General features: G+C 48.7%; 1 protein-coding gene across 1 annotated transcript in view; it reads left to right on the forward strand.

The window, feature by feature from the left end:
- Nucleotides 1-2,029: 2,029 nt before the first annotated feature.
- The window catches only part of TMEFF2 (transmembrane protein with EGF like and two follistatin like domains 2), a 328,663-nt gene continuing 309,984 nt past the window's right edge, over nt 2,030-20,708 (forward strand). Inside the window, exons 1-3 of the mRNA XM_048483643.1 lie at nt 2,030-2,167; nt 2,508-3,018; nt 5,165-5,274. Of these exons, the coding sequence (XP_048339600.1) occupies nt 2,030-2,167; nt 2,508-3,018; nt 5,165-5,274 (759 nt within the window). The remainder of the gene's footprint in view (nt 2,168-2,507; nt 3,019-5,164; nt 5,275-20,708) is intronic.

The following is a 20,708-nucleotide window of genomic DNA, read 5'->3' on the forward strand; positions in this document are numbered from 1 at the left end:
GCTTCTTGGTCTACAGTGTATGCACAACAAAACCAAAAAAAGTATGCGGGGGGCGGGGTGGGGGGGGGGAGAAATCTGACCGATTACACGAAGGGGGACATTTTTTAATGTGGTTCAATGATCTAGCTGTTTTTTTAAAAGAAAACCCTCACTTGCTAACTCTCCGCAGCTGTGAACGCTGAAGTTTGCACTTGACAGCCAGGAGGCTTTTTAAAAATAAAGCAAAAATTTGCAAACTTAGATCTGATTATGATGCATGTACTTAAAAAATCCATTTGATAGCTGTTAAAGGTTGCAAAGAGTCCAGGATCATCTCCGTCTCCATCCTTCCCTCCTTCTTTTCATTCCTTAAATTGTAAGCACAACCGTTGAGCTCCCTGGTGGTTCGGCTTTCTCATGTTCGGCTGTTCCAAGAACACTTTGTTTTCGTTTAGTTTGATGCATGGTTTCTTTTACATAGAAGTCCCATTAGCTGCCAGCCAGGCTGGTCTGGAACAAGCAACCCTCTGGCCTGCCTGCAAATACCAAACTGCTGCATCCTTATCGGTGCTGGGAACCTGCCCCTGCCGATCCGCTCGGTCCAAGAAGGCGGCTGAAGGTGAGATCTCCTATTTTGGCTCCTCGCTTCCCGGGGATATTAGATGACAGCTCTGTTTTTAATGGGTGTTTCTCCGGTTCCTCAAAGGCTTGAAGCGGCGGTGTCTTGCAAACGATTCTTTGATGCCATCTGGGCAAATTGATCTCTGGTGGGTTTCTTCTTTCGGTGTTGTTTTTTAAAATGCAGTCTTTTGTGGAAGATGCAGCCAGAGATGATAAAGCCACCGCTCGGAGTGGGGAAAGCTGTGGTTTTAATTGCTGCAGTCGTGTCCGTGGGTTTTGTATGCGTGTGCTGCAGATAAGACAGACCATGCTTTCTTGCATGAAGATAATGCAGAGGGGGTGGGGATGGGGAAGGAATATGTGGTGGGGGGGAGGTGCAAGTTAGCTCCTCTTTCAGATCATCTAGTTAGCTCCTCTTCCAGATCATCCAGATCATGTTTTGTTCTCCCAATTGGGGAGAATGGCACGTTCTAGGGGAAAGGGGTGGGGAAGAGGGCCCGATCCAAGACCGATTCATTGACCAGGGAGAAAGGATCCTGCCTGAGCCGGAAAGGAGTCAAGGAGAAGGCACAGTCAAATGCAACCCAGACAAAACAACCCAAACTAGCCTTCCCTTCCAACCCCAACGCTGGGCCTGAGCAGGTGAATCTGGGGAGGGGGGGTCCTCAAGGGGGAGGGAGACCCTTCCTTTGGGGACTGGTCTAGCAAGAGCCCATTTCAAGGTCCTCCCTCTGGGGGTCTGCACTTTGGGATCGGGGGTGGGGGTGGGGTGTTCATACACACCTGCAATCCAAGAACAGCTCCGCGTGAAACAAGGGGGGGGAGCACCAGGGTTCGCATCCGTCTTCCTCTTCTTGTTGTTCTTTTGGGGGGGAGTGTGGATATGGTCCACGGCACCGATCCCCTTCCGATCCGCGGTTCCTCTCGCGCCCTCCACTTTCTCTCCCCCCCCCGCCCCCAAACACATTTGAAGTTGGGACCCCGAACTTTGAAATCCGCCCTATGGGAGATGAGTCCCATCCCTGGGGAATCTCCCACCGACAGGTGACCGTGCCTATGGACGGGACTCCCTTTCATAGCTGCCCCCCCCCCCAGCACTATCGCAGGGGTCTCGGCTCACTTACCCTCCTAGCAGCGTCCACAACATGCATTCCTCACCACCACCACCCCAACACGCATTTCTATATGGCGCAGGTAGGGCCGCTGCGAACACAATAGCGCCACAGGAGTGACCAGGGTGTTGCCAAACCCACCGTGCCTACTGACCGGGGATGGGCCGAAGAGTGGCTGGGTTGCCAGATTGGGACATAGCTGGAGCCTTTGGGACGGAGCCTGGGGAGGACAGAAGTACAATGACCCGGAGTCCACCCTCCCAAGCGCCCATGTTCTTTAGGGGAGCTGATCTCCGGAGTCTGGAGTATCCCGGGGGATGCTCCAAAGGCTCAAGCAGATGTCCTCACTCAACGCTACGGAGATCCTCCAAAGGCTCAAGCGGATGCCCTCTCCCAACCCTATTAAGATCCTCCAAAGGTTCAAGCAGATGTCCTCTCCCAACCCTACCGAGACCGTACGCAGGCTCCAGCAGGTGCCGGGAGGCTGGCATCCCAAGTTGGGACCCCACCCGTGAGTCCCGGGGCGAAGGAGGGCAGTGGAGACCCCTCCACCCCCAATTCCTCTGGTTCTGGCTGCAGAATTTTTCTCTCCGCCCGGTAACCGAAGGAGGGGAGCTTCCCCTGGCCCCCGAAGCCGCCGCCGCCGCCCTTTCCTCGCTCCCCCCCCCCGGCCCCCCTCCCTGGGTGGAGCTGCCGAGCCGAGCCGGGCCAAGAGCGCGCCGCCCGCCGGAGCCGGGCGCCCGAGCATCTTTTGGTCCAGCCTCCGCGGCTCCTGCATCCCGCTCGTCCAATCAGGGCGGGCGCTGGCGGGCGGCACGTGACCGCGGCGGCGGGCTGAGGGGAGCGGCGGCTCGGCCAGCGCCAGAGGGATGCGGAGCGGGCGGCGGGCGGCTGGGCGGCGGCGGCAGGGGCGGCCCGGCCCGGCAGCAGCAGCAGCAGCGCCCTGACCGGCTCCCCCCGCGGCCCCTGGATGGCCCCGGCCGCCCGGCTCGCCCCCTCCCGGCCCCCCGCCGCCCCCGCCGGCCGCCCCGGCCCGCCCCGGCCCGCCGCCCGCTGAGCCGCCCCCCGGGATGCTCAGCAGCCCCCGCCGCCGGCCCCACACCCGTCCGAGCCGCTGCGGGGAGCCAAGGCATGGGGGGCTCGGCCGGAGCCGGCCCGGCCCGCCAGGGCGCCTGGACTCTGGGCGGCTGCCTCTGCTGGCTGCTCTTGCCCGTGCTGGTACTCATCCTGGCGCGGCCGGTGAAACTCGCCGCCTTCCCTACCTCCTTGAGCGACTGCCAAACGCCCACCGGCTGGAATTGCTCCGGTAAGCGGGGCTTCTGGGGAGCGGGGAGGGGAGGGGGGGAGGGAGGGAGGGAGGGAGATCGCCGGCCAGTGCCCTGGCTGGGTGCAGGGTCCCCCCCCCCAAAAAAAAGAGAGGAGCATAGAGCTGGCTGGAAATGGCAGGTGCCTGCTGACCCCCAATGGAATGCCTGGACAGGCAAGAGTGGGGGGGGGGGGGCAGACCTTGCCCGGTTTCTGGTCCCCCACCCACCTTCAACTGCTGATGCTTGAAGAGGTCTTCCCATAGAAGGTTTCTACTGCTTGGGCTCTAATTTGGCATCAGGAGCCAGTCAGGGAAACCAGCTAGAAGAGAATTCTTCGTATTTAAAATTATTATTGTTTGATTTTTTTTTTTTAAGTATAAAAGTTAGAGCATCAGTGGAAAGGGAGGAAGAGAGAGCCAAAAATGCTGAAAAGTGCAGATTATCCAGCCACGCCGGAGTGGACCCGTTCTGCAAGAACCAGCTGAATTCGTCCCCCCCCTCTTTAATGCAATCACTTTTTTTGAGGGGGGGGGAGTGTGTTGGGGGCCGACCCTTCTTCCCACTCTTGCAACTTTGCAATATATATTTATCTACGCCCTGCCCTTTCTGGAGGGAACTTTGGCTGCAACGCAATCCGTGACCCCCAAAATCCAAAGGGGCAAAGTGGGGGATCAAGAATCGGCCTTTCCCCCTTCTTCTCTCCCCCCCCCCCTCTTCTTCCGGAGGGCTGTAATTAAGGAAGCCTTTTATTTTTATCTGCTCCCTGCCTCAGAGTGGCTTTTGCCGGGCACGGCCCCTGTGGGAAAAAAAAATACTAATCGAATAAGGAAGGGACTTATTGCCTCTCTCCCCCGGTTGTATTTTTTGTATGATCAGCTTTACCCTCAGTAGATTAATTGTCACCCCCCCCCCGCCCCCCCAGGAGCGAATCGTTCTTCCACCCGATTTGATTTGCAGAGGTTTAAGAGTCTTTTCCGGCAACCTCTTGTTTTTTTTAAGGGACGTTGGATGCTTCCAGATACACACAGATGCATTTCCAAAGCCAATGGTTGGAAATGCAGCATGGCATTTGCTAATAATAATGTGTAACTCTGTCCTTTTTTTAAAAAAAAAAAAACACACACATCACCCTGCATTTCCTCTCTGAGGAGTATCTATCGGATATAGATCTGGGCTGCTTTCTGCTAGATGATTTTCTCTGATTTTGAAATCTGCACAAGCTTGCAAGGACTCCAGCAGTTCATCATCCTTCCCCTTAGAACAACCGCTGCAGAAAATACAGCCTCTGGGGGCTGACACTCGAGCTGTTTCATTTTAAAAAGTGCTCCTGAAATCCAAGGGTGTGGAAGAGGAATGCCACACTGCTTCTGCAGTATGTGTTTCTTCCATGTCGGAGCGATCAGTCACTTTTCCTGAGCCCCCTTCTTGGGTTTTGGGGGTGAATCCACTGAGCTAATATATGGCTAGGAACACGAGAACGTTCACAGAAATCAATAGGATCTCAGGCTTAATGGACCTGGAACCTAAATATGGCTATTTTGCTGAACAGTTTCTGCGCACGCCCTCCGAGGGAGAGGGCAACTAGCCGAGGTCTGAAATTTGAGCTGGCATTCGTGAGCTGAATCTACAGCCAGGTCTGTTAGCCTGTCTGTCAAAACGGGAGGGAAAGAGCCGGGGCGGGCTTCGGCATCTCTGTGTAGAACCTGGCACCCTTCCTATTAACCTGGAGGTGATCAATCTTCATTGGAATCAGGCAGCCTATCACACAAAGCACACAGCCTGTTTATCTTTATTATTAAGGGGGCTTTGTTATGGGGCTGCCTCGAGAAATCCCCATTTTAGACTTTTGGACCAGATCAGACAGGAAAGGCAGGGAGGCGTGTGGGATTTTGCAACCTGAATGCTCGGTGGGGAGGAAAGGGGAGCCGATTCGATAAAGGGGGGGGGGGATTGGGAGAGGCCAGGGTCACAAACTCCTAGCGCAAAAGTGAACTTGATAAAACAGTGTGTCTCGATAGCATGTTGCTTCATCAACAAGAAAGGGAGGGAGCTTTCAAAAGCAACCGACCTGTGTCGTTTCCTCAGCCGGATTGAAGTTGACAGCATTTCTTTCTCTCTCTCTCTCTTTTTTTTTTCAAATTTGAGGTTATGATGACAGAGAAAACGACCTCTTTCTCTGTGACACCAATACCTGTAAATTTGACGGGGAGTGCTTAAGGATTGGAGACACGGTGACTTGCGTCTGTCAGTTCAAGGTAAGACGATGGAACTCTCCTTCCGTAATTCACTAATGAGAATACAAATCAGGGAATCTCCCTTTCCCAGCCCCGTCGGTTGGCAATTTATTCCTCTGCACGCCGAGAAGTCAGCGTGAAAACCTGGCAGCCACTCTGAAAGAGCTGGCTGGACAGCCAACTGGTGTCAAGGAAAGAGAAGATTCTCTGGGGAAAAGGATGATGTTATTCCAAAATGCCTTTGGGGAGCCTACAGCTTCAGAGCATCTAGGTGCAGTTTAATTGTCAGGCCCTATTTGAAGCTAGGATTTCCTGCCTTTTCGAAAGCCATCCATCCTACAGAGCTTAATACATTTGGGAAACCACCAGTGATCGGTTGATGGGGAAGTAAAATTCAGAAATCAGCTATATGCTGGGATAGAGCATAATTGTTTATGAAACTGTGTTTGTTAAAAGAGGGGGGAGGATATTCAACCCAGCTAAATCAGTGTCCTAGTCTGCAATATATACCCAGGACAGTTGAAATATCTCCTGAAATATGTTGAGCTCCCTCTTCTACATCCAGTTAAAATGAATGGCAGGGGTCCCATAAGTTTGAGGAAGATGGCCTGCCCTGAAAGAGATCACACCAAAATATCCTGGGCTCTTTGGATTATGGATGAAGCTACACGTAATTGGAAGCAAGTCCCCCTAATTCCAGTCATATCCAATTCCAGCAGGTTTTTCTTGAATTCAGTGAATTTGTATTCCAGTAGGATAAGGGAACATCAGTGCAGAGCATACATAACATTAATGCTAAGTAAATAATATCTCAGGTACTCCTTAACACACGAAACAAGGCCATATTTACTTTTCGTCTCGTACAGAATTATATTTGGGTGTTCAGGTGATGTCGTTGCATCTTTTGATGTACCTTGAGCCTGTATGCTGGAGCATTTTAAGCTAGATGCTTCGTGGCCTTAGGGATTCTTGCGTGCGATTTCTCGCATATCTAGTTATATAAGAAAAGTCACATGAATTCACCGCCGAGTGTCAAAATAACATGCCGCAAAATACATTATTAAGTTTGGGCAGAAATAAGCCTGTGCGCCGTTTCATAAGCGGCACCTGCTTGTCTTTTAAATTCTGCCTTAGCGTTAAGTCGTCCTTCTTGCTGATAAAAATCCTATTTACACGTGGTACGTTATTTAGAGATTCCCGAAGCTGTATCAGATCACATTAAGGACAAAAATGTTGTTGTCACAAGGAAAAAAGAACAGAAGTAGACTGTATATATAAGATCCGTGGGGCTTGGGAGTCGTTTCTTCTCGTAAGATTGATTTAATGCTCTGTCCTTGTATGGCTGTCTGGTGGGTAAAGGAAACGGCAAATCCAAGGGAGCTGGCAGTGAAATAGAAGCGGACACAGAGTACAGGCCGTCTCTTCTGCCTGGTTCCAGTTTGGCTTTGCACTCCGTTCAAAGTTAGTGAACATGGGAGGGATTCATGGTGACATTCTTAATGGCTAAGGAGAAAACAAACCCCATTTCCCAAGAAGCAAGGGTTTCCTCTTGGCTTGATTTAAATGGACTGCACTATCTTATCCCGAGCTCTCTCATGGTCAGCAGGAAATCCGAATAGTACAAACGACTAAAAGAGCTCAGGGACGAACCGTAAATTATCCTGACTCGGTGCAGTTGAAAAGGGAGCGCTTTGGTACAGGGGCAAAACAAATGCTGCTAATTCGGCCAGCGGAGTCCAGATAAGCGGCGATGTCTGTTTAATTACTGAAAGGAGAATCATTTCAGAGAGTCAGTCCGTGGGCCAGAGAAACCCTCTTCCTGTGTCTGTTGTTTGATGATGCATAGGGACACTATGGGATCCAGCTGGGCAGGGCAACGGGTGGGACTTGGGTTCCAATTCCCCCTTGGCCACAGAGTTCACTTGGGCCAGTTGCTCACTCAGTATAACTTTCTGAGGTTAAGAGAGCAGCAGTGGCGTAAGAGGTTAAGAGCTCGTGTATCTAATCTGGAGGAACCGGGTTTGATTCCCAGCTCTGCCGCCTGACCTGTGGAGGCTTATCTGGGGAATTCAGATTAGCCTGTACACTCCCACACATGCCAGCTGGGTGATCTTGGGCTAGTCACAGCTCTACAGAGCTCTCTCAGCCTTACCTACCTGACAGGGTGTTTGTTGTGAGGGGGGAAGTAAGCCCCTTTGAGTCTCCTGCAGGAGAGAAAGGGGGGATATAAATCCAAACTACTACTCCTCCTCTTCCTCTTCCTCTTCCTCTTCCTCTTCCTCTTCCTCTTCCTCTTCCTCTTCCTCTTCTTCTTCTTCTTCGGGGATTGGTTTGAAAATAAAATTGAGGAACCGCCCCAAAGCTCCGTGGAGGAAGGTCAGGCTCAAAAGTCATGCACAGGTGGTTCGGAAAAGAATCCTGAGGTTAAAACACAGTGGGAAATCTTAAGGAGCTCAGCCCCGTCTGAACCCATCCTGGGCAACAATATTAGCCAAGAAGAAGAGTTTGGATTTATACTCTGCCTTTCCCTCCTGTAAGGAGACTCAAGGCGGCTTCCTAACTCCGTTTCCCTTCCTCTCCCCACAGCAGCTTCCAAATTCATATCCCCCCTTTCTCTCCTGTAAGGAGACTCGAAGGGGCTGACAAACCCCTTTCCCTTCCCCCCTCACAACAAACACCCTCTGAGGTAGGTGGAGCTGAGGGAGCTCCGAAGAACTGTGACTAGCCCAAGGTCACCCAGCTGGCGTGTGTGGGAGTGCACAGGCTAATCGTCAGACGATCCTTTTGGAAGCGGGCAGGGAAAGTTCCGGGGTTCAGGGGGCCCTGAGAAGAAAGGTCTTGGGGGAGCCCTCTTCTCCCCTGCCCACCAGATTCCTTGCACCCACCCACATGCCCTCACCTGCTTGTGGCCTCTTTCCCTGCTTGGTCACATGATCACCCCCCACCTGTTTGCCTTCACTGCCCACAGCCATTTCACTGATGCAACTGGGCAGTGCCTGCAGCTGGGAGCCATTGTGAGTTGGGGGGGGGGGAAGGTGGGGAGAGGTCATGTGACCAGTCAGGGGGAGGAGGAACAAGCAGGTGTTTACAATTGCATAAAGGCACTCAGTCTTAGTAGCTTTACCCTTCTGATCACAGTTCACAGCCTTAGGTAGGATACTTATACACATGGAAATAAGAGGAGGAGAAAGAAGAGGAAGATTTGGATTTATATCACCCTTTCTCTCCTGTAAGGAGACTCAAAGGGGCTTACACTTTCCCTCCCCCTCAACAAACACCCTGGGAGGTGGGTGGGGCTGAGAGAGCTCCGAGAAGCTGTGACTAGCCCAAGGTCACCCAGCTGGCGTCTGTGGGAGTGCACAGGCTAATCTGAATTCCCCAGATAAGCCTCCACAGCTCAAGCGGCAGAGCGGGGAATCAAACCCGGTTCCTCAATATGAGAGTACACCTGCTCTTAACCACTACGCCACTGCTTTTGGATGAGTTTGGATTCATATCCTGCTATTCTCGACCTGTCAGGAGTCTCAAAGCAACTTACGAACTCTCTTCCTTCGCCACAGCAGACACCTTGCCAAGTACACGGGACTGAAAGAGTTCGGAGGGGAGCGTCTTTTTATGACAGACTGAAAGGGTCCCCCTACAAATGTTAAGTTGGTTTCTCCTGGGTCCTTCTGGAATGCCCCCAGTTCCTTTGCAGTGTAGGAAATCCAAGACCAGCTCTTTGCTTTGGAGGAGAAATGGCTCAGAGAAGAAGAAAGCGGGTGCCGTGACACCCGCGGGCACATCACTGGAGCAAGATCACTGCTCTAACTTAGAAGTTGCGGGGGGGGGGGGGGGGGGGACACTGTGTCCTAAATTTGATTCACAGTCCATTACTGCAACCCTTTGCCCCCAGGCTGTTCAAAGACAGAAAGAAATAAGATGTAAATGGAATGACAGGCAATCTTGAAATCCCAGCGCCTTTTTGCTCGCACAATATTTGCTTATTATGGATCTTCTGTCTGTGCTGGCCCAGAAAGCTCTTTAACTTGCGCTCGCGTCTTCGACAGGCCAGCCTACAAAACCCTCATAACAGACTTGCACTCCACCCTGTACAACAAAGAGGCTCGATTCGGGCCATTTTGCATCGAGGGTAATTAAACTCTGGAAATTTGTGACTCAAGATAAATGTCAGTGCTGACACTGTCTTGTAACGGCTGATCAATTCAAATGCCTGCACCAGGGGACAAATTATCTTCAGAACTCCATTATATTGTCCCCACAGTCCTGGGAATTGGTGGTTGGGTGTTGGTAACGAGGACCACGCTTAGTGGGACATTCAGTCTGGGCTGGGCAACCCCTGAGCTCCCATAAAAACCCTTCAGGGGTACTGATGTGTGACAACCGCTCTGTATTTTGTAAAAACCCAAGAGGTTTCGTGACCCTGTTGGGCTGCTATACGTGGCAAGGGTCTGCGTTCATGTTGTGAGATGACACGTTGCGCAGAAATAGGTCAAACGAACCTGATGGGGTTTGTTTGGGGCTTGGCCCGATCTGCGCTTTAGCTACCCAAAAACGTTTATTTATCAGTTTATTTTATTTATTTATCAGTCTTATATACCGCCCAATCCCCGAAGGGCTCTGGGCGGTTGACAAACATAAAATTTCAGATACATAGTAGACTGTAAATAATTTAAATTAAATTTAAAATTTAAAATGCAGCAAATAATAAACAATGCCCGCAATTCCTATTAGACCCTCCCAGGAGGGGAGAAGAGCATGGGTCGCATGGATGGTAATAGGCCCAAAACATAGGAGGGTGGAGGGGGCACACAATCAGCGGCTGGACACTCCAAAGGCCCGGCGGAACAACTCCGTCTTGCAGGCCCTGCGGAACTCACCAAGATCCCGCAGGGCCCGGACAGCTGGAGGAAGAGTGTTCCACCAGGCAGGGGCCAGGGCTGTAAAAGACCTGGCCCGAGTGGAGGCCAGCCGCATCATTGAGGGGCCAGGAACTACCAGCAAGTTGGCCTCTGCTGAGCGCAGAGGCCTAGTAGGGACATATGGGGTAATGCGGTCCCGGAGGTATGAGGGTCCCAGGCCACGTAAGTTGCAGCTTATTCAGCCCCTGCTTAATGGCCATTAATTCAAAGACTTCTGCAACCTTGTCCATCATATGGTGAAGTTATTGTGCACCACGAAGGGCTTTGAAGTGCTTCCGTAAGGTAGTTTACCTGTACACAAGAAAGCAAGTCGCGGAGTTCCCTCCAGATTCACACCATTGATCCACGAAGCAGCTTTGCACGGTTCAGGAGAGACAGCGTGCATAATGGTTAGAGCTGGGGGTGTTGAGCTATTTTGTCGGTAGGGCTGGATAGAACTTAAATGTCGGTTAGGCCGGGCCACGTGTATCGTAAAATTTAATAGATCAGCAAATATATACAGTCAAACCAATACTAAAAAAATCTGAGGCCAGCCAACCCTAAGAAACATGGACTGTATATAGTGACCCAAGGCAATGAACTAATTGGTATATGCAATTAGTTTGAGTATAAAGTCTTAGGTTGCCTAAGTGGCCTCATTGTATGTTTTGTTATTACCTTTATATCCAGTTGAATATTACTTATAATATAATCACAATACATCTTTATGAATAATCTTTATGAACGGTGTATGAATTATCTATTGACTTTATACTCAAACTAATTGCATATACCAATTAGCTCATTGCTTTGTGTCACTATATATACAGTCCATGTTTCTTAGGTTTGGCTGGCCTCAGATTTTGTAGTATTCATAAAATTTAATGCCAGGTACCAGAGATACAAACTTTATAGAAGACACAGGCAAAGCCAATTCATGATATATTTTTTTAAACTTTCATTTTTAACTTAAAATGCAAACTCGAAATAACTCTCTTATCGGCCCCTTCCGCACGTGCAGAACAATGCACATTCAATCCACTTTCACAACTGTTTGAAAGTGGATTTTGCTATTCCACACAGTAAAATACAGCTTCAAAGTGCATTGAAAGTGGATTGAAAGTGGATTATTCTGCATGTGTGGAAGGGGCCATAGCATTTTCTTTTATTTAATAGTCTTTGATCATTGACATCTTGGGACTGGGGTGGGGCACTCCTTCAGCTAGATCAGTGGTGGTGAACCTTTGGCACTCCAGATGTTATGGACTACAATTCCCATCAGCCCCTGCCAGTATAGCCAATTGGCCATGCTGGCAGGGGCTGATTGGAATTGTAGTCCATAACATCTGGAGTGCCAAAGGTTCACCACCACGGAGCTAGATCATTGGCTGGGTTGGAACTCTCGATGGGCGGGGGGATCCAGCCTGCAGGCCATACATTTGATTCCCATATTCGTCTAGGACAGGGGTGGCCAACCTATGGTGCTCCAGATGTTCATGGACTACACTTCCCATCAGCCCCTGCCAGCATGGCCAATTGGCTGCTGGTGGAGGAGAGGGGAATTGAACCCGGTTCTCCACCTGCTCTTAACCACTACACCATGCTGACTCTCCACTTGGAAAGCGGTACAGATTCGAAACCGGCCCCTCCTTTAGCTCAACAAAAGTAAACACACCTGGTCCCACGGAGTAGCAGGCCCTGTTGACTTCATTCAGGACTGTCAGCAGAGGTGGGATCCAGCAAGTTTTCACAGGTTCCCGAGAGTAGGTTACTAATTATTTGTGTGTGCCGAGAGGGGGTTACTAATGGGTGATTTTGCCACGTGAATTTTGCCTTAGTTATGCCCCTCCTCTCAGCAGTAGTGTGCAGAACTTGAAGCAGTCTAGCAGGAGGCACACCGGCATGTGTGGCAGCCTGCATCTGCGTGCATTCATTTCCCGCCCAAGGACCGGCGCAGCGGCTGTGTCCTTGCCACAGCCCCACCCAGGAATGCCCCGCCCCAGGAATGCCTGGCCATGCCCCCATCGTGCCCCGCCCAGCCCCATTGGCGCTACGCCACAGTTTGAATCCCACCACCATGGGAACCTGTTACTAAAATTTTTGGATCCCACCACTGACTGTCAGTTTCTTCATTTCATATGGCGCAAAGAGGTTTTTGACAGGCCCAAGGAACATTCCTAGTTCTTTCTGCTTTTGTCAGAGGGTTGCCAACTTCCAAGTGAGTCCTGGAGATCTTCTAACATTAGAATTCCTCTCCAGGCAACAGAGATCAGTTCCCTTGAAGGAAATGGCTGCTTTAAAGTGTGACATTATGCACCACTGAGGTGCCGGCTGTTTTCAAACTCCTCCCTCCTGTGACTCCACCCCGAAAACTCAGGTAGCCCTGAAGGACACACCTTATGGATTTCAATTTTCATTGCCAGTGGAGGGAGCTTGCTTTATTGAACGCCATTATAAGAAGAAGAAGAAGAAGAGTTTGGATTGATATCCCCCCTTTCTCTCCTGCAGGAGACTCAAAGGGGCTTGCAATCTCCTTGCCCTTCCCCCCTCACAACAAACACCCTGTGAGGTGGGTGGGGCTGAGAGAGATCCGAGAAGCTGTGACTAGCCCAAGGTCACCCAGCTGGCGTGTGTGGGAGTGCCCAGGCTAATCTGAATTCCCCAGATAAGCCTCCACAGCTCAGGCGGCAGAGCGGGGAATCAAACCCGGTTCCTCCAGATTAGATACACGAGCTCTTAACCTCCTACGCCACTGCTGCTTAAGAGCTTAAGGATCCAAACACCAGAAGAAGAAGAATAGTTTGGATGCATAACCTGCCTTTCTCTCCTGCAAGGAGTCTCAAGGCAGCTTTCAAACTCCTTTCCTTTCTCCTCCCCTTGTGAGGTAGGTGGGGCTGAGATAGTTCTGAGAGAACTGTGACTGGCCCAAGGTCACCTTGAGGTTGATGGAGAGCTCTGGAGTGGGAGCATCAGTCTGCCTGGGCCGTCCTTTCTTCCTGCCTCTCCCCTTATTAAACTCCAGTTCCATCACTGCTTGGCTGCTCGATTCTCTCCCTTCGCCTCTTGACATTTTCCTCTCTATTTACACCACCTTCGGCAATTGTGACTATATAGCATTCTCATCAAAGATCCTGGGCGTACCCATCCCATGCAAGCGAGCTGCCAGGTTGGCAATTCATGCACTTGTTCTCTGGCGCGATCACCACCGGTACTTTGGCACGGCCCAACTCATCCGTTGACCTCAGCAGACATCCAGGAGAATGAGCGTGTAACCTCCTTTATCCTCAGCGGGCAATTTGGCAGCCGGGAAAATTATGTTACTGTAACAGAAGGAATCAGGAAGTAGGAAACCAAGGAACATTTTAAAAAATGCTTTCTATGCATGCAATGTCTGGAGCTGGCCTCTAAAGATCTGGCATTGACAGGCTAAAATACTTTTTTTAAAAGCTGTTTTATGAAGCCTGTTCCTAAATCATCCTCATCCTCATCCTCATCATCTGGGAGGGGCTCGAATTGTAATGAAGGCCAACAACCAGCTAAAGATCTGGCAGCTGTGAAATCTATAACAACAACAACAACAATAACAGCAACAGCTGCAAAAGGCCACCCTACTCGGTTCTGCACGCATTATTCGTCGATACATCACACAGTCCTAGATGCTTGGGAAGTGTCCGACATGTGATTTAATACAAAATCCAGCATAGTGATCTTGTTTGCTGTGTATAACTGTTTTTGTATAATAATAATAATAATAATAATAATAATAATAATAATAATAATAATAATAATAATAATAATGATGATGATGATGATGATGATGATGATGATGATGATAACAACAACAACAACAACAACAACAATAACAATAATAATAAAGTAGTAGTAGTAGTAGTAGTAGTAGTAGTAGTAGTAGTACCTGGCGACAGCAGGATCATTGAAAAAGAACACAAAAAGGTCACTAGATACCACAATTTGAAAATTGAGCTTCGGTGTCTGTGGCACAAACCAGCTGAGGTTGTCCCAGTGGTAATCTGCACGCTGGGCACCATCCCGAAAACACTAGGACAGCACTTGAAACATCTTCAAATTGACAGTTAACATCTGTCAAATTCAGAAGGCAGCCCTGCTGGGATCCGCACGAATACTACGCCGATACATTACAACTTCCTAGGCCTCTGGGTGAGGCTCGAATTATAATGAAAGGCAGACAACCAGCTAAAGATCTGGCAGCTGTGAAATCTACAATAATGATAATAATAAAGCAGCTCTGTGCATTGAGAGATAGGATCATTCAGCCACCTTCCTGTCCTCAACAATAAGGTTGCTAACTCAAGTTGGAAATGTCCCGGAGATCAGGGGGTGGAGCCAGGGGAAGGGGTTTACGGCGGGACTTCTGTGGTGTACAATACCATAGAGTCCACCATCCAAAGCAGTTATTTCCTCCAGAGCAACAGATCTCTGCAGATCATGGGTAATTCTTGGAGATCTCTGTGCTCCACCTGTGGATTGGCAACTCTACAGGCTCAGTATTTTATTTCATTTTATTGAACTTCTGACCAGGGCGGATGGCAACTCATTATCATACAATCCAGAACCAAATTACAGCGACCAAACAATTCCAATAAATCACAGCCAAGGCCCAAAGTTTTTAAGCTAAAAATAGTGACATGATTTACACAATTTAAGCCAAAAGATGGTGACGTAAATGACTCGTAACAATGAATTTGGGTACTGTGTCTAGAACAGATCAAATATTAACTAATTAGCAGTTAACTGATATTAACTAATGTATGGGGCACCAAATATTAAGAGAGTCAGGTGTAGTGGTTAAGAGCAGGTGGACTCTAATCTAGAGAACCAGGTTTGATTCCCCACTCCTCCACCTGAGTGGCAAACTCTTATCTGGTGAACTGGGTTTGTTTCCCCACTCCTACACATGCAGCCTGCTGGGTGACCTTGGGCTAGTAACAGTTCTTTCTGAACTCTCTCATCCCCACCTGCCTCACAAGGTGTCTGTTGTGGGGAGAGAAAGGGAAGGAGCTTGTTACTTTCACAACTAAACAGATATACTCTTTTCCATACTGAGAGCCAGTGTGATGTAGTGGTTAAGAGCAGGTGGACTCTAATCTAGAGAACCAGGTTTGATTCCCCACTCCTCCACCTGAGTGGCAGGCTCTTATCTGGTGAACTGGATTTGTTTCCCCACTCCTCCATATAAAGCCTGCTGGGTAACCTTGGGCTAGTGACAGTTCTCTCGGAACTCTCTCATCCCCACCTACCTCACAAGGTGTATGTTGTGGGCAAAGGAAGGGAAAGGAGCTTGTTAGCCCCTTTCAGTCTCCTTACAGGACAGAAAGATGGAATATAAATCCAAACTCCTCCTCTTCCTCTTCTTCACCAGTTAATGGGCACCAGTAGCAAAAACCACGTAAAATAAGGTGGAAAGTATAATAAGATATATTGTTGAAGACTTTCATGGCCGGAATCACTGGAGTGTTGTGGGGTTTCCAGGCTGTATGGCTGTGTTCCAGTAGCATTTTCCCCTGATGTTTCGCCTGCATGAAATGCTACTGGAACATGGCCATACAGCCTGGAAACCCCACAACACTCCTAAAATAAGATAAATTAAAATAAGTGAAATAAGGTAACATAAGGTAAAGAAAAAGGGAGGGGGTGGGAGGTTCAATAATGGTAATTTAGGTGCCATTGCTTTGTAGAGGTCTGTCAGGGTAAATAGCTTGTTGACCTCCAGCTGATGTCTGGAAATCTCTTGGGATCACAGCCGATCTCCAAGTGACAGAGATTCGTTCACCTGGAGAAAATGGCAGCTTGGGAAGGCGAACTCTATGGCATTGATTGTACCCCACTGTGGTCCCTCCCTAAACCTCACCCACCTAAGGTCGATGGCAGGGGCTGATGGGAATTGTAGTCCATGAACATCTGGAGAGCCGCAGGTTGCAGACCCCTGCTCTAGAGGATAATTTCAAAGAAAGTTGCCAGTTATGGGTTTAGAAATTCCTGGATCTTTTGGTGGTGGATTCTGTAGGGGGTGGGTCAGGATAAGGGGAAGGACCACAAGACAGCCATTTTCTCTGGGGGAAATATCTCTGCAGATGGGAGTTGGGTTGTAATTCCAGGAGATCTCCAAGCCCCACCTCAAAGCAAGCAAGCTTAGTTTCAAAGCTCTGGGGACAGCCACAGAAAAAGCCCCCAGAACATGTTGGCAGCAGTCCTAAGGGCTTAAAGGGGTTAGAGGTTGCACTATAGTTGCCAGCTGAACAGTGTTGCATACTGGCATAAAGTAAGGTGACCAGATTTTCACCTTATTAAAGCGGGACACCATGCACGTGCGCGCACGCAGCCGCAGGAGCGCACTGCCTTCTGCGGCGCTCCCCTGTTTCCTGCCCTGTGACAGGGCAGGAAACGGGAGCGCCCCAGAAGGCAGTGCAGCAGCGTGGGAGGCTGCCGCACTGCCTTCTGGGGCGCTCCCCTGTGACAGGGCGGGAAAAGGGGAGCGCCCCAGAAGGCAGTGTGGCAGCCTTCCAAAAATCGGGACATTTAAAAAACCCCGCGGGACACGGGACAAATCAGTCAAAAGCGGGACTGTCCCGCCAAAAGCGGGACGTCCGGTCACACTAGCATAAAGAGTATTCTTTCCCCTTCTGGCCCATGGCCATCTGTGGACTTCTTTGTATACTGGAGGAAATAGGAGAGGCTTAAGAAATATTTTTCTGAGATCTATCTTTTAGACCTTTGTAGCTCCAGGCTTCCAGCCAATGTTATCTTTCATTTTCAGCCCAGGCCGTGTGTGTGTATTTGTGTGTGTGTGTGTGTGTGTGCACGCGCGCACACACACCTCAAAAGCAGCTTCTCTAAGCACTGTCTGTCTTTTCTAGTTCCCTTTTTCCTCTTGACATTAGTGACTTCCAGCCCTTAACTCCACAGGCTGCACCCACTGGCTAATGCCACCCCTTGACAAATGTGTGCCTCACAAGAGTCGATAACCCTAGTTCTATGATGGTGGCGGCTGGTGACTAGCACATGTCTGGGGGAAAGAGTTACTGGGGCTACAATCAGGAATACTGTTATGTCACTTCCTGGGAAACCCAGATATGACATAGTGCCTCTCTAGGAATCAGTGGAATAGTGCCAAGGGGGCGGGGGGACACACGCTGGTGCGGGGGCATTCCGGGGCATGGTGGGGGTCAGTGGTGGGATTCAAAAATTTTAACAACAGGTTCTGATGGTGGTGGGGCTAACGGAACCGGGTGGGGTGTGATGCGGTGGGGGCGTGGCCTGGGCATTCCGGGGGCGGGGTATTCCAGAGCAGGGTGGGCAGTGCCAAGCGGCAGGAGGCGCCCAGGTTCTCCATGCAGTCCCAGGTGCAGTCTCCCCACAAGCTCACGCCTCTGGATTCTAAAATAATGACCCGTTTACAGCATTAAAAAAAGCAATATACCGAAAGGTATAGTAGTATTATTTCTTTTATATATATATATATATATATATATATATATATATATATATATATATATATATATATATATATATATATATATATATATATATATATATATATATATATATATATATATATATATATATATATATATATATATATATATATATATATATATATATGTATGTATGTATGTATGTATGTATATATATATTAATCAATATAATTGTGTGTGTGTGTGTATAGAAAAAGGGAAGCGAACGGTTCGAACATGTGTCATTGCACAATGTGGGTCATATCAAGATGCTGGGGCCCCTGCCTCCCCTCCCTTGCATGCCACCCCTCACTGTCTCCCCTCTCTCACTTCTCTTCCCTTGCATGCCTCCCCCTCCGTCCCTTTCCTCTCCCTCCCTCTCTTCCCTTGAATGCCACCCCTCCCACTCCCTCCCTCTCTTCCCTTGAATGCCACCCCTCCCTCCCCCTCCCTTCCCTTCCCTCTCCCTCTCCCTCTCCCTCGTGTGCATGTGTGTGTATGTGTTTCACTTCCACTTGAGTTACTGCCTATGTACTGTTTCCACTGCTCATATCTGGCCATCTGAGCGAACATTCTAAGCAGCACGAACATTCTAAGGGTGACAGTTACACACAGGCAGCTGCATGTCCTTCACCATGGAGCGCCAGGAAAAAGGCGTTTTACCTGGGCCAGGTGTGAAATTTCAGGTATGTGTGTAACTGTCAAAAACACACTTGCCTGGCTGACTATAGTGGCTGGGAATTTTGAGAGGAATTGGCCCAGAAGTTACTGAGTTATACTATCATCAACAAAAACACTGTTAGCTTTTTATATATATAGATATACACAATTATATTGATTGATTTTATATGATAACATAAGGAGAGAAACCAAAAACTGTTTACAACTGTTAACATATTACAAACATATCTAATTGTCTATCTCTTTGAACTCCCCCAATTAAAACATCACCAAAAACATCACCCTCTAGTTTTTCTCCGTTCTTCCAATATTTCCCTCCCCTGTACTTTCTACTTACCCTTCAGACTCCTATAACTACTTTATCTATTCCCCTTGAAAGAAAACTAACAGAGAGATCCAAAATCCTTAATCTAAAAGAGTAGCTTAAACTCCTCTCTTTCCAATCTATACTTCAAGAAAAAAAGAAAAAGAAACATCTTTACCTACAATAATTTCCCAACCTTTATAACTAACAATTAATAAATAAACAAAAAAAGAAAAACAGAATTATCAAACCCATTTCTCCAAACACTCAATCGCTCCTAACCACTACACCATTCTGGCTTTCTTCAGCAAGACACAGCCAACTTATAGCAACCAAGAGAACAGGACTAACAGATGCAGTTTGCCATAGGTCGATTCCGCACTTGCGTTATCGACCTAAGTTCGAGCTGCGTTCGACCTAAGTGCTCCGCACAACCACTGGGATTGACGTGGTTTTGTACCAGCTTCGCCCCATGTAACGGTCAAATTTCCGACTCCAGTTGGGAACTACTACTTTTTCAGGGAACCACGCTCGAACTCAGCTCGATTCCAGTAAAGTGCAGAATCTCTGGTGCCAGGAGTCCCCCATTCAGCCAATCACAGCTGAATGTTTTGGGCATGCGTACAGCTGGCCAATCAAAAAACACCACCTTCGTCCCTCCATTCCTGTGGCAGTTTTTTTTTTATAACGTGTGTGGGGATAGACAGAACATGGCCGTAGAGCAGCAGCCAATTGGAACGGAGCGGCGAAGAGGCACAGGATGATTCCGCCCTCCGAGCTGGGATCAAACTGGTTGAAGTGGGGAACAACAATGGCTTCGACCTAGGTCAGTACCCTTCTCAGGGAACTGGGTTGAACCTATTTTAGTCGTGTGCGGAATCGCCCATAGAGTGTTTTCCCTGACCTTAGGAATAAAATGGCAAGTCTAGGCTTCTCTTGACACAAATTACTCAGGCTAGGCAGAGACCAGGAAAAACAAGCCTTAAAACAGAGAGTGGAAGATATTAAGCAACAGTTAGTGGGGTATAACATTTTATTTAAATAAAACATTCCCTTCTCACTGGAGACAGTGTGTAACAGACTTTCCTCTGTGATACACCTCTGAAGATGCCAGCCACAGATGCAGGAGAAACATTAGGAACAAGATCCACCAGACGACGGCCACGCAGCCTGGAAAACCCACCACAACCAGTGGAAATTAAGTGTTTTGCCAGGCTAATAGTTGATCAGAATCCACCATATAAAGTTGCCATTTTCTCCTGGTGAACTGATCTCTGTGCTTGGAAATCAGTTGCAATTCCAGGAGATCTCCACCCACCACCTGGAGGTTGGAACAATATATGACTTATGCTCCTTAGTTATCTATGAACTTATTTTAAGAGACACAATATTGTAAAATCACATACATGCACCTGCATAATTGTTTTAACTAAATGGGTTCTGCAACTCCATTTAATAGCATAATATAAAAAAACTGCTAATTAAAACATTGCAGGTTCAATTGTTCATGACTGAATGCACTCTAGCATCTACGAGATTAATTGTAAACTTCAGATTCTTAATCTCTACGCTTTATAAATTGCTGCTTGCGTGCTGTTCGCATAATGCAGTTTTAAAACCTACCTCCGCAATTTTCAGACCTATCTCGTCGCTTTTACTGCAGCCATTTTTGTTAAGGGCGGAAGCTGTTGAGAGTTTTACTTGGCTATTACTGTAGCCATTTTTGTTACGGGCAAAAGCTATTGGCTGCAGAAAAGAGACTTAAGTTAGGGATTGTGTGCCAATTCCTATCTCGCTCTGAAATGAAGTTAAGTGTGTGGGGGTGGGCGCCACAGGGTGGAGGTAGGGGTGGGGGGTGCCATGGGGGGGCAGGGGGGCCACAAGGGGCCCTGGGGGGGATTTTGCATCCCCCACTTGATGAGATTTGTTGTACCCAGGGACAGAGGTTGCCCCCTTGTCCCTAGTGGAGTTAATCATTAATAACTGGTTCTCCGAACTGAGAAAATTTCAATAACCGGTTCTACCGAATAGGTGTGAATAGGCTGCATCCCACCTCTGCTGGGGGTGTCCCGGGGC

Source organism: Sphaerodactylus townsendi, linkage group LG02 (assembly GCF_021028975.2).
Source record: "Sphaerodactylus townsendi isolate TG3544 linkage group LG02, MPM_Stown_v2.3, whole genome shotgun sequence".
Lineage (NCBI taxonomy): Eukaryota > Metazoa > Chordata > Lepidosauria > Squamata > Sphaerodactylidae > Sphaerodactylus > Sphaerodactylus townsendi.